Raw genomic sequence first — 15,423 nt, 5'->3', positions numbered from 1 at the left:
TGCCAAGGTTCTTAAGGTCCCAGTTTGGAAACAGTACCCTGGCACTTCTGCCCGAGTTACAGGACCAGCTCAACATCAATGTGGTAGGGAAGTGTATTCCACCTAAAATGAACCATGGCAAGGGAAAGGCGAGGAAGAATGAATTATGAATAAACAGTATGATCTACCATGGACTAAGGGGTCATCTGCTAACCAAAAAGTTCGGCAGTTCGAACCCAACAACTGCTCCACAGGACAAAGATGTGGCAATCTGCTTCTGTAAAGATTTACAGCGTTAGAAACCCTACGGAGCAGTTCTGCTCTGTCCTATAGGGTTGCTATGAGTTGGAATCAACGGCAGTGGATTTGGTTTGGTTTTGTCCCATGAACTACCACACACCATCATGACTTTGTCCTTGCTATTTCTCATCTCAAATTCTATGTGCTGCTATGAGTCGGAAATCTACTCAACGGCAACAGATATTTACCAAAAACACAATAAAATATTAGTTTTTTTAAAAAAATTCTGTGTGCTACCCTCATTTGTTGCATGTGAAAGCTGGACAATGAACAAGGAAGACCGAAGAAGAATTGACGCCTTTGAATTGTGGTGTTGGCGAAGAATATTGAAAATACTATGGACTGCCAAAAGAACAAACAAATCTGTCTTGGAAGAAGTACAACCAGAATGCTCCTTAGAACCAAGGATGGTGAGACTGTGCCTTACATACTTTGGACATGTTGTGAGGAGGATCAGTCCCTGGAGAAGGACATCGTGCTTGGCAGAGTACAGGGTCAGCGGAAAAGACGAAGACCCTCAGTGAGGTGGATTGACACAGTGGCTGCAACAGTGAGCTCAGGCATAACGACAATTGTAAGGACGGCTCAGGACCAGGCAGTGTTTTGTTCTGTTGTTGTGCATAGGGTCGCTATGAGTCGGAACTGACTCAGCAGCACCTAACACCAAAACACCCTCATTTTTGCCCCAGATTCTTCCACACAGTGTCCTAATAGCATAATTCTTGAGATTCAAGGACAATGAGAGAGCCTTTTTACCCCGTATTCGTATATAAAATCCCAAGGAAGGATTCTATTTGGCCCAGCTTGAATCATGAGCCCATCCCTGGGTTGCTCACCAGCCAGGGGGAGGGGAGAATATAACTGGGCAGCCTTAGAACATAGGAAGGCTGGGGGCGGGGGGGTGGGAGAGTGTCAGGGTTGGTGATTTGTAGCCCCAGGGGAATCAAAGTGGGGAAGGAGCCATTTTCCAAAGGAAGTGGAGGTGCTGTTACCAAAAGAAGGGATTATAGAGATGCTAGATACGCAAAGGCAGTAGTTGTCCTCCTCACTATAACTGAATCTTAAAAAGGACTGTATTCCTATATTAAGGTTTTAAGAACGCTCTGCAACGTGGACAGTTGCTAACAGGCAATAACCACCAGTACCAGAGTGAGGAAAGAGTTTGTAATTGCTGTGACGAGTGCCCTAATCATGACAAGTGTTAGCTCCCTGGGGAGTTTTAACTGCCATGGTTTTGATACCAGGATAGAGTGGAGTGGACAAATTCTTAGTTTCATTAATTACAAAACAAAGATGTTGTATCAGCTTGTCTCTTATAACTCCAAAATATTTATTTGGCTTCCCTTTTCTCCCCCAAACTTACCTGAATTTTCTAATCAGTGAAAAAGATACAGAAAGTGCTGCCCTTTTCCAGAATGTCTGAGACATTCAAATGCCAATGTCTTTAAACATTTGTTCTTTAAATTTAGACAGTGATGGAGCGACTTAAATATCTGAACCTAAGAAGAGCAGCTGTTATAACCAAACTTCAGAGTGCAGAGGAAGAAATTAACGATGTAATGGAAACTGTAAGTTATATTTAGCTGGCTGAAAGTCTACTTTTTCAGTACCATATATTGTGACCTTAATTTGTAGCTTTCCAAGGTCTAAGGAGTTTCAAGATATTTTTTATAAAAAGGGTGTGACATATGCGAAGAAGCTATAATATTAGCAAAATAGTGTTCCTGACACAAAACACAACAAACAGAAGTTTTGAAACAAAGACAGACAATAAAATCAGAAGAATTAAACACAGTAGTGATGAAAATGAAAGAAACCCAGGTTCAGTTTAAAAATTTTTCAGCACCAAAGAACAAAACCATGAAAGCCCTCAACTCCAAAAGCATGCATTCATTCCTTTAATCATTCAGCCAGTTTTTTTTTTTGAATGCCTATTGTATTCCTGGCACTGATCTACTACAGACTGATGGTGATCAAATTATAACCGTGCTAAGTGCTAAAAGGGCCACAAGCACTTTCGGAGGATTTCTTCTATTTGGGGAAGTTTAGTTTTACCCATGTGAATAGAAATGAAAAAACAAATACCAGAATCATAAATAGATCTCATAACGCAAAAAAAAAAAATTGTTGAAGAAAGAGGCAATTTTGTTATCCTGTACTGGGTAATCCATAGATCTCAATGGGTAAGCTTAAGCTGGAACATGAGCTGGGGCCTCTGGTCAACACAGAGCCTGGGGAGAAGTAACCTGTGTGCTGAGGCCTCCTCTTCTAGGTCCTCACTGAAGGCAAAAGAAAAAGCATCTACAAAGCCTGGGGGAATTTCCCAGCTAGAAAGTTTGTCCTTAGAAACTATCGCATGTTTAAGCCAAACCTATACTTTGTAAGATTTGTGACTAAGGTACCTGCCCACTTTTTTTCCAAAAGGTTGGAAGTTGTAACTGTGTACACTGAAATCATTATTTGTATCCCCTGAGCAGTGTTTCTCTCTGGCAGACCAGCCTACCTCCAAAAGAATCTCCTGGGAAGCTTATCACAAATGCAGATTCCTTGGGCCCACATCCCAGACCTATTGAACAAGAACATCTGGAGGTGGGACCAGAAATGTACAGTTAGATAATGTCCAGGAGGGAATCTATGCCCACATAAGTTTGAGAACTGCCCCCCACCCCCCGCCACATACACACGCACACACGCACGCACGCACTGTAGTGTTTGGGCCACTAAAGGAGGCTGATTGATTAACACTGATTGATCAACACTGATTGATCTAGAAGTTCCTGTGAGTTTGGAAGGACTTTCAGTGGATGCCCTTCAGCTAAAGGCAGATGATTTTTAGAGAATCAATACAGTGGGAATGTTTAAAGCAGTGATTCCTAATCCTGACTGCACAGTGGAGTCATCTAGGAAGCTTTTTAAACATACCAATGCCCAGGCCACACCCCAGACCAGTTAAAACAGAATTTCTGGGATAGGTCTCTGGCATTAAGTAAAACAAAACCTTCCAAGGAGATTCTGTGCAGCTAGGGATGAGAGCAATTGGTTTAAAGGGTAAGAGAGGCACAAACACCTTAATGTGGGCTTATTCCCTGGTGAAGAGTATGAAGATGTAATGCCTGATGAGTTGGGGGAAGAGGTACGTACATGTGTGTGTAGAAGCATTTGGTTTTCAAATAAGACAGACCTGGGTTTGAATTCTAGCTCTCCCAGCTTACCAGATCTGTGACTTTCCTTCACCCTTTATTTAATGGTGAAAAGAGTTAATAACCCTTACAACACAGGATTATTGTAAGGATTAAAGGACCTGTTGCTTGTAAGGCAGGGCTTCCAACTATGGCTGGAACCCTTGCTGGCAGTTTGTGCTTCTAGCAAGTTCCCTGCTGAGAATTTACATTTCTAACAAGTTCCCAGGGAGTTGTAGGTAAGAATCACCTGGGGATCTTGTTAAAATGTAGATTCTGATTCAGTATATCTGGGGTGGAAATGCAAATTCTCAGCAGGGAACTTGTTAGAAATTTAAATTCTCAGCAGGAGTTCGAACTGGAACAAAATGGTTTGAAGCCATGCTGTAAGGTACCTAGAACTAGTGGTGATATTCAGAATATCTAACAGCTGTATTGCAGAGGCAGGGCTGGCTTCATGGGCTTCCACCTGTGCAAGCACACAGGACTCTGTGCTTAGAAGGGCCCCATGCTTATTTTAACCCTCTGCTGTCAAAGTATTAAATTCCTAATAATTTCCTAACAAGGGCCCTTCATTTTCATTTTGCACTGGGCTCCACTGTGCAGGAGATTCACCCAACCTCGACAGAATTTGCAGGAGTGCTGAAGAACCCTTGCTGTGCCAGGCATTAACTGTTTAGTTGCTGGACACTGGGAAGGTCCAGATGTTCTTCCAGGAGAGGTTCAGGTGGGACAGGAGCTTGAGGGTAGTGGCTAGCTTCCAACTTTCTTGTGCCTCCCCTAGGCCTTAGTAGTTCTGGAGTCCCTTACATAAGAACCTTTGGTTCAGTTTTTCTAGAAAGTAAGCCTTCAATATCCTGATTGAGATATTTGTGGGGTGGGGGTAGTTGGCTGACTGAATGGTCTGGGGACTTGCTCTGGTTACCAGCATTTCCTTTTATGGATTTTCAACTAGTCTTCCTGTTTTCTACTATCTATTCATCCCCCAGAAACCCTGGTGGAGTAGTGGTTAAGCACTACGGCTGCTAATCAAAAAGTCGGCAGTTTGAATCCAGCAGGTGCTCCTTGGAAACTCTATGGCACAATTCTACTCTGTCCTGTAGGGTCGCTATGAGTCAGAATTGACTCGATGGCAACGGGTTTGTTTTTTTTTATTCATCCCCCTTCAGAGGTACCTGGTATCACCAGGTCATGAGCCTTTCTAGGATTTTGCAGAGTGAAACAACTTGCTTCTTGTCCTCATCCCATCTCACACCTGTCACAGGTGATTTGCTTTCACCTTTCTCTTCCGTAAGTCAGTTTCCATTCATCCATCTGCTATCTAGGTTACAAAAATGTGTTACCATGCTGGTCAGCTTTAGCTCCTCTGGTCTCCTCTTCCATTCTCTATGTCCTCGTGGGGTTATTCATTTTTTATTCCTCTGCTGTCATTTTAGGCAATATTTTGGGAAAGCAGTAAACATAAATGCATGTGTCCAGTCTGCCTTGTTTAACCAGAATCAGTTGTGATCATTTTGTAAGACTGCGATACCCAACTCATTTAAAAGCTCATCTTTTCCCCTCAGCATCTGCTAGGCTCCAAGGGCTTAGAGTTGAAAGACGGACACAGTTTGTTATTCATATACTTTTCCTTTCTCTCTTCTCACGTTTGGGCTGGAAAGAGGGATGAGGACTGAGTACCTGCCTCCTGACATAACCAAGTACAGTTGCAGTCCCTAACTCGTTGTCTATGGACTCCATGTGCTCAATGTGCCACACTAAGGAGGTTGTCAGTCTCATGTAGCTGCCCTAACCACTGACAGTCTCCTTAAGGTTTAGCTTCCTCTTCCAGCCCTCAGCTGGGGACATTCATGCAGCATCCCTGCAATGTGCGTGCCTCTTTGCTCTCTGATGGCTACAGTGGTCTAGGCAAGACCATAGCTCCCAATCTTATCCATCCTCCATAGTCAACGCTGGAGTCAGCAGATTCATGTGAGATATACATCTGAAGGTTGAGGGGAGCCAACTTCTGCCGTTGTCCCCTAGCAGCCACCCACCATGCCATCTCTTCTAGCTGTCTCATCCTCAACTATGGTAGCATGAGGACAGGCGAACCTTTCAGAAATCTTTGCACTTTGTAGAGAAATGATTCCTAGCTTCTCTGGAGGTCACCAACTGAAAGAATTGCCCAGGGAGACTTTAAATTTTAATAAGCACGTAAAAGCCGCTTACAGCTAAGTAAATGCTAAGACATTTTATGTATATAATATCTCACTATTTAAAAGCTTAGGTAACTTGAGGATCTGGGACATTTTCAAACTTTTTCAATAAGAGCTTTTCAGAAGCTATTTTAAGCAAATGTCTTCTATATTTTATGATAGAAAATGCTTAGTAAAATTTCAGCAGGGATTTACAACAGACACGAAAACTGTTCTTATTAAATCTAGGATAAGTGTTGCAAATAAGAAAAAAAGCCACTGACAGGGAACACAGCAGAGAGTCCCAGACAGAGCAGGAGAAAAATACAGAACAGAAACCAAATTCTTGTAAAAAGACCAGCGTTAATAGTCTGACAGAGACTGGAGGAAGCACCAAAACTATGGCCCCCGGATGCACTGTTAACTCATGACTGAAACCATTCCCGAGGCCCACTCTTCAGACAAAGATTAGACAGGACTATAAAACAAAAATAATACACGAGAGGAATGTGCTTCTTAGTTCCATCAGATATGAGAGACCAAATGGGCAGCTTCTGTCCAAAAGCAGGATGAGAAGGCAAGAAGGGACAGAAACAGGTTGAATGGACACAGGGAACCAGGGGGTGTAAAGGGGGAGTGTGCTGTCACATTGTGGGGATTGCAGCTAATGTCACAAAACAATGTGTGTGTACATTTTTGTAAGAGAAAATAACTTGTACTGTGAACTTTCACCTAAAGCACAATTAAAAAAAAGAAAAAAAAAAGCCAAAATTGCTTTCTATTTTTTAAATTGTAAAGCACTATCAAGTAAGAAATAAAGTATATAATACTGTGTATTTCAGCAAAATTTATGCCCACATTTTTAACATAGTAGTTTTGATTAAAGGAACCCTGGTTGCACAATGGTTAAGCACTTGGTTGCTAACCGAAAGGTCAGCAGTTCAAAACCTACCAGCCGCTCCGCAAGAGAAAAGACCTGGCAATCTGCTGCTGTAAAAATTTCAGTCTAGGAAACCCTATGGGGCAGTTCTACTCTATGAGTCAGAATTGACTCGATGGCACACAACAACGATAACGTTTGTGATTAACAGGATGAGCTGTTTCATACTCTCGCATCTTACAAACTAATTGCACCAAGATATAGATGGCAGAGAAGCAGATGGGGGCGTACATGTCCTGTGACTTTAAAAGAAGGTAACATTTACTCGGGATTACCAGATTGTTCTGTGAGGTAAGTAAGGCTTTCAGAACTTAATTTTAAAATTGTTTGTACATCTTGTCAGTTGCTTATTATTATGATAAATTTTAAGCTTTCTAGGTAAAATGTACTGTCTTTCATCGGAAGAAGCATTAAAAGCCTTTTCATTGAATCCACGCCCATATCTTCTTCCACCTATGCCAGCACCACCATGTAAAGTATTCATATTTGGACCTCAATATTCAGGGAAAACAACGCTTAGCAATTTGCTTGCAGAGAAATATAAAGGACAGGTACCTGTATATCTATCTATTGATCTCTCTATCTATACTTGATTACAATTTGTTGAATTTTATTTGTGTTCAGTTTTCTTAATTTTACACTGTCAGTTGGATAATTGTACCACTGAGCTTTATCATCTCACATAGTTTTTCTGGGTCAGGAATTCAGGCGTGGCTTAGCTGGGTGTTTTTTTCTCTGGGTTTCTCATGAGGTTATAGTCGAGATGTTGGGGCTGCAGTCATCTGACAGCTTGATGGGCTGGAAGATGACTCAGTCACATGACTGAGGCCACACAGATCTCTCCACAGGGCTGCTTGTGTGTCTTCATGACCCAGACAGAGTGCCATAAGTGATCCAAGGAGAAAGCTGCAATGTCTTTTACGACTTATGGTAGTCTCAGAAGTCATACACTGTCACTTGCACCATACTCTATTCATTTAAAGCAAGAACTAAGACACGCCCACGCTCAAGAGAAGGGAAATTAAGGCACCATATTTTGAAGGGAAGAGTATCAAAGAATTTGATATTTTAAAACCACATAATATGTGTTAGACAAAGGGGTGATAATTTTAAAACAGAAAGAGTTTTTACAAATTAATACACAGATGAAGCCCCAATGGGAAAAAAATGGTAAACAAGCGATTCACAAAATAATTGATACAAATAGCCATTAAACATGAGAAAAGGGCTATCACCTCTCTGATAACTAAAGAAATACAAAAATAATAATGAGATATGTCATGTCAATCTCACTGTGAGAATTAAACATACCATTTCCCAGGATGAGGAAGGGTATGTTCTTATACACTACTGGTAAGAGTGTAACTGTTAGAGATGGCAACTGAGAATATGCAGAAAAGCCTAAAAACAATGCATACTCTTTGAACTATCAATTCTATTTTAGGAATTTTTTCTAAAGAAATTCTCAGACAAATATACACACATGCACAATTGTGTTTATCATAGCATAGTTTATAATAGTAAAAACATGTATACCTAAATGAAACACTGAAATCTGTGAGAGCTGGAAATCGACTGGATTGCCTTGTTCTTCTAGGCCTCGCAAGTTTTCCGCATTTGACAGAATGCAGTCTTACCACTTTTCTATCACTCTCTATGAGTGGAAAATAGTTTTCCTTCTCCGACACGTTTCCTCCTTCTACAGGTTCTGGCTTTCACAGGTTTTACTGTATTGATATTTTAGTTTAATAAGTTGTAATGTATTTATCTAATCAATACTGTACATTGATTAAAAAATTATGTGGATGTATATTTATTAGCATAAAGTGGTATATAAGCATATTGAAGAAAAAGCAAAACAGAATATTAAAAAAAAAGGTTGCCTTCGAGTTGATTCCAACTCATAGCAATCCTAAAGGACAGACTAGAACTGCCCCATAGGGTTTCCAAGGAGCGCCTGGTGGATGCAAACTGCCCACCTTTTGGTTAGCAGCCATGGCTCTTAACCAGTATGCCACGAGGGTTATCTGGAAATACTACTTAAACTTAAAAACCATATTTCTATATGCTATTTCTAAGATCCCAAATTCAGTATTATAAAACATATTATATACCTGACAAAGGGCTTATATCTAGAATGTATAAATAATTCTAACCCAATCTTTGAAGTAGGCAAAAGTTTGAGCATATACTTCAAAAAAGAAGATATGTGAATGACCAATAAGCACATACAAAGAATCTCAAATTATTAATGATTGGGGAAAAGTAAATTTAAACTAAATGAGATACTTCTTCAATCCATGAAAATAGCTAAAATTTAAAATTTTCACAAAACCAAGTGTTGGTGAGGGCACAGAGCAACTGGAACTCTCATACGTCGCTGGTAGGAATTTAAATAGTATGACCGCTTGGGACGACAGTAAGACAGTTTATTATAAAGTCAAGTATATGCTAACCACACCCATACCCATTGCCGTCCAGTCAATTGTGACTCATAGCGACCCTACAGGACAGAGTAGAACTGCCCCACAGGGTTTCCAAGAAGTGCCTGGTAGATTCGAACTGCAGACCTTTGGGTTAGCAGCGGTAGCATTTAACTACTACGCCAACAGGGTTTCAATGCATATGTTTATTGCTGCTTTATTCATAATAGCCAAAAACCGGAGATAACCCAAAAGTTCATTAATAAATGAACGGATAAAAATCTGTGGTATACTCATACAATAGAATACTAGTCAACAATGAAAAGGAACAGGTTACTGATACATACAATAAATACAGATATATACAATAGCAGTGAAGAATCTTAAAATATTATATTTCCCTTAAGGGAAAAGCCTGAAAAAGATTACATACTGTATGGTTTCATTTATATGAAATTCTGTGAAAGGGAAAACTAATCTAGGGAGACAGAAAGTGGAAAGTGGCTGGGAGGGGTCAGGAATTGACTACAAAGGAGCACGAGGGAACTTTTTAGGGCAGCGGAAATGTTCTCTATCTTAATTATGGTTGTTTATGTATTTGCAAAAACTCATCGAACTGTATACTTAAAATGGGTAATTTTTATTGTATGTACCGTATACTTACAAAGTTTATTTTAAAAATGTGTGTAACCTGAATATACATTACTTGGTATATACATACACACACACATCTGTCTTACATGAAAAATACAACTAAGTTTCTATAAAAGCAAGTACTCAAAAAGTCAGTAAATTCTGAAGATAACATCACTCTGAAGACACCTCAAGCAGCATTAATATTTTTGGATATATATATATATATATATATATACAACAGTAATTTGTGCTTATGTGGATTTCCTCATGTAATCTTTACAGGTTGTTGACTATGCCAAACTTGTTCAACCACGTTTTGATCAAGCCCTTGAAAAATTAATTGGAAATACTATAGCTGAAGCCACTGAAACAGCTATTAAAGTTGTGCAAGATAAGCTTCTCACAGAACTAGAAAATAGAAGACAAGGTGAACATCTTTTAAAAATTCTAGATAATTTAGTTCAGGTGTGTTTTAAGTTTAAAGTAACTAAGTAAACCCAGTTATCTGAGGGCAAGGACTTTGCTAATCTTGATAGCCCTAGCACCTTACACACCGCAGCCTCTTAATAAATGGTTGAAGGAATGTATAAACTGGGGAAAAATCAATTCTATATCTCTCAGAAAAGGAATCAGAGAGCTTACAAATTTGGATTTCTTTACTTGTGTGGGTCTGCTTGCAGGTCAGAGACTGAGCAGTATTTACACCTTCATCTCCACAAGTCATTAAAACAACAATCTACCTGACTCCTGTGGAGCTGTTTTGTTCTATTTCAAGGCTTGTATGTCAGCCCTGGTTGCAATGAATCTTTCTATCTGGGAAATGTAAATTTCAAATTCAAGAAGTCATAAAGCAGTGGAATTGGAAGAAGCCTTTGTGATCAATTAACACAGTTCTCTAATTTTACAGATGAGGAAACCGAGGCTCATAGAGGTTAAAAAAAAAAAAAAACCCATTAACGTTGAGTTGATCCCGACTCAGCAACCCTAGAGGACAGAGTAGAATGGCCCCATAGTTTCCAGTGCAGCTAACCAAAAGGTCAGTAGTTCAAATCCATCAGCTACTTCTTGGAAACCCTGTGGGGCAGTTCTACTCTGCCCTGTAGGGTCACTATGAGTTGGAACTAACTCAATGGCAACAGGTTTGTTTTTTGTTTTTATATTTATGGAAACAAACTGCCACATTTTGCTCCTGCAGAGTTGCTGGTAGGTTTGAACTCCCAATCTTTCAGTTAGCAGCTGAGCACTTAACCACTCTGCCACCAGGGCTGCTTATGAAGGTTAAATGACTTCTTTAAATTCACCCAGCTAGTAGCATAGCTGACATTTGAACCCCTGTTTCCAAAGTCCCCATGAAGCGTCCTTTCTCCTGACCATTCTGCCTCTTTCTATATCTCACTGACTCCTGATCACATTATTTTTGAAGAGACACAGAGTTTTTTCTGGTTTCCCTCAGGAAAAATGAGAGTCCTCATTCCCTGGGAACTTTGAAATTCATTGATTGGTTTTGGTAGAATTTATATCTAGAGTTAGCACCCTTGTAACTGGTCCTATTAGAACACATGAAAGTAGTTTAATGTAAACATCTCTTAATAGACTGCCTTGAATGTAATACTTCATATCCATTACATGGGATCCTTCTCACTTTCAAAGATCTTGATCCATAATTCGGGATTAACTCCATCAATTTTAAACTAGATTCAACCACCGCTGTTCGGTTGAATTTCCCAGAAGATGCGACAGTGTACTGCCCCTTAATATGGCCATCACAGCCTCAATTCCAAATGTTCTTTTTCCAGTAAAGTTTTTTTCATCATAAAATGAATTGTAGTTCTGAATTCAGGTCCAGTTGCTGTCACAAGGCGTGAATGGAACTCCCACTCCCCCGTTTTTCAATATAATGAAAGTGCCTTAGCATGTGTTGCAGCTGTCACCACTACACTAAGCTGGTTGATGACTGTTTTCCACTGAACATCACAATAAAGACTACCATGCTAAAAAAAAAAAAAGTAATTGTAGCTAATATTTATCGAGCATCTATTATATGCAGGAGCTATGCTAAGTACATTGTATGCATTGTCCTGTTTAATGCTCATAATAGGCCTATGAATGAAGTAGGTGTTTTTATCTCCACATCTGGTAGGTGAAGAAATTGAGGCTCAGAGAGATTATGTAATATGTCCACAGTTGACAGCAAGTGACAGATTCAAATCGGTGTCTGTGCTTTTATCCTCTGTGTACCTCAAGACATCACAGAAAATTGGAAAAACGGAAGGAAGAAAAATTTACTCACACTTCTGCTCCCTAGAGATATCCATTGTTAAGAATTTGGTGCATTTGCCAAATCTTTTTTTTTTCTATTCATATTTGTAATGATTAATTGTAATAGTATGGTATATGGTTTTGTAAATACCCATGGATGAATTAGAACGTAACATTTATTTTGGCTTATAGACCACACAATTGAATGTAGCTTTAGTTAATAAAGCATATCAGTGACATTAACCAAATTCTCACTACACTTACTTTATTGTCTGTTTGATATCTCAAATTCTGGAAGACACTGCAGTGAATATTTGTCATCTTTGGTAAGTGACCAAAGCACCTGGAGATGATTGATGGGCATGGTCATCTCAAGGCAATGGTAGCACATGGTGTCCCCTACTCCTGGCATTAGGACTGTGCTGTGGGCGTCCCTTTCCAGAGCACCCTTGATTCTTGCCTGAGGTAACTATGCCTGTCGCATTATGTTTCACCTTTCTGAGGCATTAAATAAAATGGCTTCTTTCTCTTTTAAACAGCATGTAATTGGAATCTCTTGGTCCAACCCAGGAAGTTTTTTTTTTTTGAGTGAAATCAAAGATATTTGTTGAAGCCAAAATGCCATTCAATGGGGGAAATTGTGAAAACCTTAGGGTCCGAGGTTCATGAAAATCCAAAGGAGGAGGTGCAAATCAAATCACAGTAGTTTTGTGTTGAAGGGGGCAATAAAAATTACGATGTTCTGTTTGTTTACAGTGATTAAGGACAATCAAAGGCAGGACAAGAGAAGTGTGATTTTTAACATTATTGGCTGCACTAATAAAGCTGGAATACATTGATTGGCTAAAAGGCATAATTGCAAAATATGGGTCACAAAGTAGCTTCACGACTGATTACAAAGCATGACATGATGGATACTTTTAGGAATGGGTTATTAAGATTTACCTTACCCAGAGCGTCAGATCTCTGGAGGAGACCTGGAGCAAAGCGTTTTGATGAGGTATTCACATTCTTAGCCTGGCCACAAAGAAAGTCATTTCCTTAATAATAGGCTTGGTTTCTAAATAACAGAGTTGAGATCTGTATGAAAGGTAAAATTGAGACTTTACAGGGTTTGAATCTGTGTGAAAGGGGAAACTGAGCCTTCAGGATTTAGTTCAGCCACTTCAAGTCAGCTGCCTCTTCTGATTCTATATCCCACATCAACTGGATACCAGTGGAAATTCACTGATGAGTTCAATTCAGAAACTTTAGGAGTTTGTGGAGTGTAGTGCTATAGAATACTGTGGTCAGTAATGAAGTAGTTTTCAACTTGACTATTGACAAGAATCACTGTGAGACATTGAAACATCACAAATTGGTTTCCTACACTATGGATTAGATGAGCTTCAGTGGGATTTACAGAGCACATGTTTTAAAAAATATTTCATTGTGTTTTTAGTGAACATTTATACAGGGAATTAGACTTTCATTTAACAATTGCCCAGTAATTCAGTCCCTCTGGGAGTTTGCAAGTGTGAGACACTATTTAAAGAGGCATTTTAACACATTCATTATTGTTGTTGTTAGGTGCTGTCAAGTTGGTTCCAACTCAGAGCAACCCCACGTACAATAGGAAAAAAAACATCGCCTGGTCCTGGGCCATCCTCACAGTCTTTGTTATGCTTGAGCCCATTGTTGCAGCTACTGTGTCAGTCCATCTCATTGAGGGTATTCCTCTTTTTCCCTGACTCTCTTCTCTACTTTACCAAGCATTATGCCCTTCTCCAGGGACTGATCCCTCCTGGTAACATGCCCAAAGTATGTGAAATAAAGTCTCGCCATCCTTGCTTCTAAGGAGCATTCTGGCTGTATTTCTTCCAAGACAGATTTGTTTGTTCTTTTGACAGTCCATGGTATATTCAATATTCTTCAACAACACCATAATTGAAAGGCATGAACTCTTCTTCTGTGGCCTTCCTTATTCATTGTCCAGCTTTCACATGCATAGGACGTGATTGAAAATACCATGGCTTGGGTCAGGCACACCTTAGTCTTCAAGGTGACATCTTTGCTTTTTAGCAATTTTAGGAGATCTTTTGCAGCAGATTTGCCCAATGCAATATGTCTTCATTTCTTGACTGCTGCTTCCATGGGCATTGATTGTGGATCCAAGTAAAATGAAATCCTTGTCAACTTCAGTCTTTTCTCCATTTATCATCATTTTGCTAATTGATCCAAGTGTGAGGATTTTTGTTTTCTTTATGTTGTGGTATAACCCATACTGAAGGCTATGTTCTTTGATCTTCCTCAGGAAGTGCTTCAGGTCCTCTTCACTTTCAGCCAGCAAGGTTGTGCAGTCTGCATACCACAGGTTGTTAATGAGTCTTGCTCCAATCTTGATGCCCTGCTCTACTTTGTACAGCCCAGCTTCTTGGATTATTTGCTCAGCATATAGATTGAATAAGTATGGTGAAAAAATACAACCCTGACACACACTTTTCCTGAATTTAAACCACACAGTATCCCCTTCTGTTCCAACGACTGCCTCTTGATCTATGTAGAGGTTCCTCATAAGCACAATTAAGTGGACTGGGGTTCCCATTCTTTGAAATGTTATCCATAATTTGTTATGATCCACACAGTCAAATGCCTTGCATTGTCAGTAAAGCATGTTTCTGGTACTCTCTGCGTTCAGCCAGGATCCATCTGACAACAACAATGATATTCCTTGTTCCATGTCTTCTTCTGAATCCAGCTTGAATTTCTGGCAGTTCCCTGTTGATGTACTAAGGCAGCTGCTTTTGAATGATTTAAGCAAAACTTTACTTGCGTGTGATATTTTCGCATTCACTTGGATCACCTTTCTTGGGAATTGTCATAAATATGGATCTCTTCTAGTCAGTTGGCCAGGTAGCTGTTTTCCAAATTTCTTAGCATAGATGAGTGAGCACCTCCAGTGGTGCATCCATTTGTTGAAACGTCACGATTGGTATTCCATCAATTCTTGGAGCCTTATTTTTCGCCAGTGCCTTCACTGCAGTTTGGACCTCTTCCTGCAGTTCCAGATCATATACTACCTCCTGAAATGGTTGATTGTTGACCAATTCTTTTTTTAGTACAGTGACTGTGTATTCCCTCCATGTTCTTTTTTTTTTTTTAATAATTTTTATTGTGCTTTAAGTGAAAGTTTACAAATCAAGTCAGTCTGTCACATATAAGCTTATATACACCTTACTCCATACTCCCACTTACTCTCCCCCTAATGAGTCAGCCCGCTCCCTCCTTCCAGTCTCTCCTTTCGTGACAATTTTGCCAGTTTCTAACCCTCTCTACCCTCCTATCTCCCCTCCAGACAGGAGATGCCAACACAGTCTCAAGTGTCCACCTGATACAAGTAGCTCACTCTTCGTCAGCATCTCTTTCTCCAACCCATTGTCCAGTCCCTTCCATGTCTGATGAGTTGTCTTCGGGAATGGTTCCTGTCCTGGGCCAACAGAAGGTTTGGGGACCATGACCGCCGGGATTCCTCTAGTCTTAGTCAGACCATT

General features: G+C 39.9%; 1 protein-coding gene across 1 annotated transcript in view; it reads left to right on the top strand.

Annotated features, from left to right (window-relative positions):
- AK9 (adenylate kinase 9) overlaps positions 1–15,423 on the top strand; it is a 171,428-nt gene that overhangs the window by 54,040 nt on the left and 101,965 nt on the right. The window contains exons 10-14 of the mRNA XM_064294766.1: positions 1,749–1,847; positions 6,727–6,866; positions 6,946–7,126; positions 9,917–10,125; positions 11,682–11,770. Of these exons, the coding sequence (XP_064150836.1) occupies positions 1,749–1,847; positions 6,727–6,866; positions 6,946–7,126; positions 9,917–10,125; positions 11,682–11,770 (718 nt within the window). The remainder of the gene's footprint in view (positions 1–1,748; positions 1,848–6,726; positions 6,867–6,945; positions 7,127–9,916; positions 10,126–11,681; positions 11,771–15,423) is intronic.

This window comes from Loxodonta africana, chromosome 1 (assembly GCF_030014295.1).
Source record: "Loxodonta africana isolate mLoxAfr1 chromosome 1, mLoxAfr1.hap2, whole genome shotgun sequence".
In the NCBI taxonomy this organism is placed as follows: domain Eukaryota; kingdom Metazoa; phylum Chordata; class Mammalia; order Proboscidea; family Elephantidae; genus Loxodonta; species Loxodonta africana.
The sequence above is the reverse complement of the archived record's forward strand: the minus strand, read 5'-3'. Positions and strand labels throughout refer to the sequence as shown.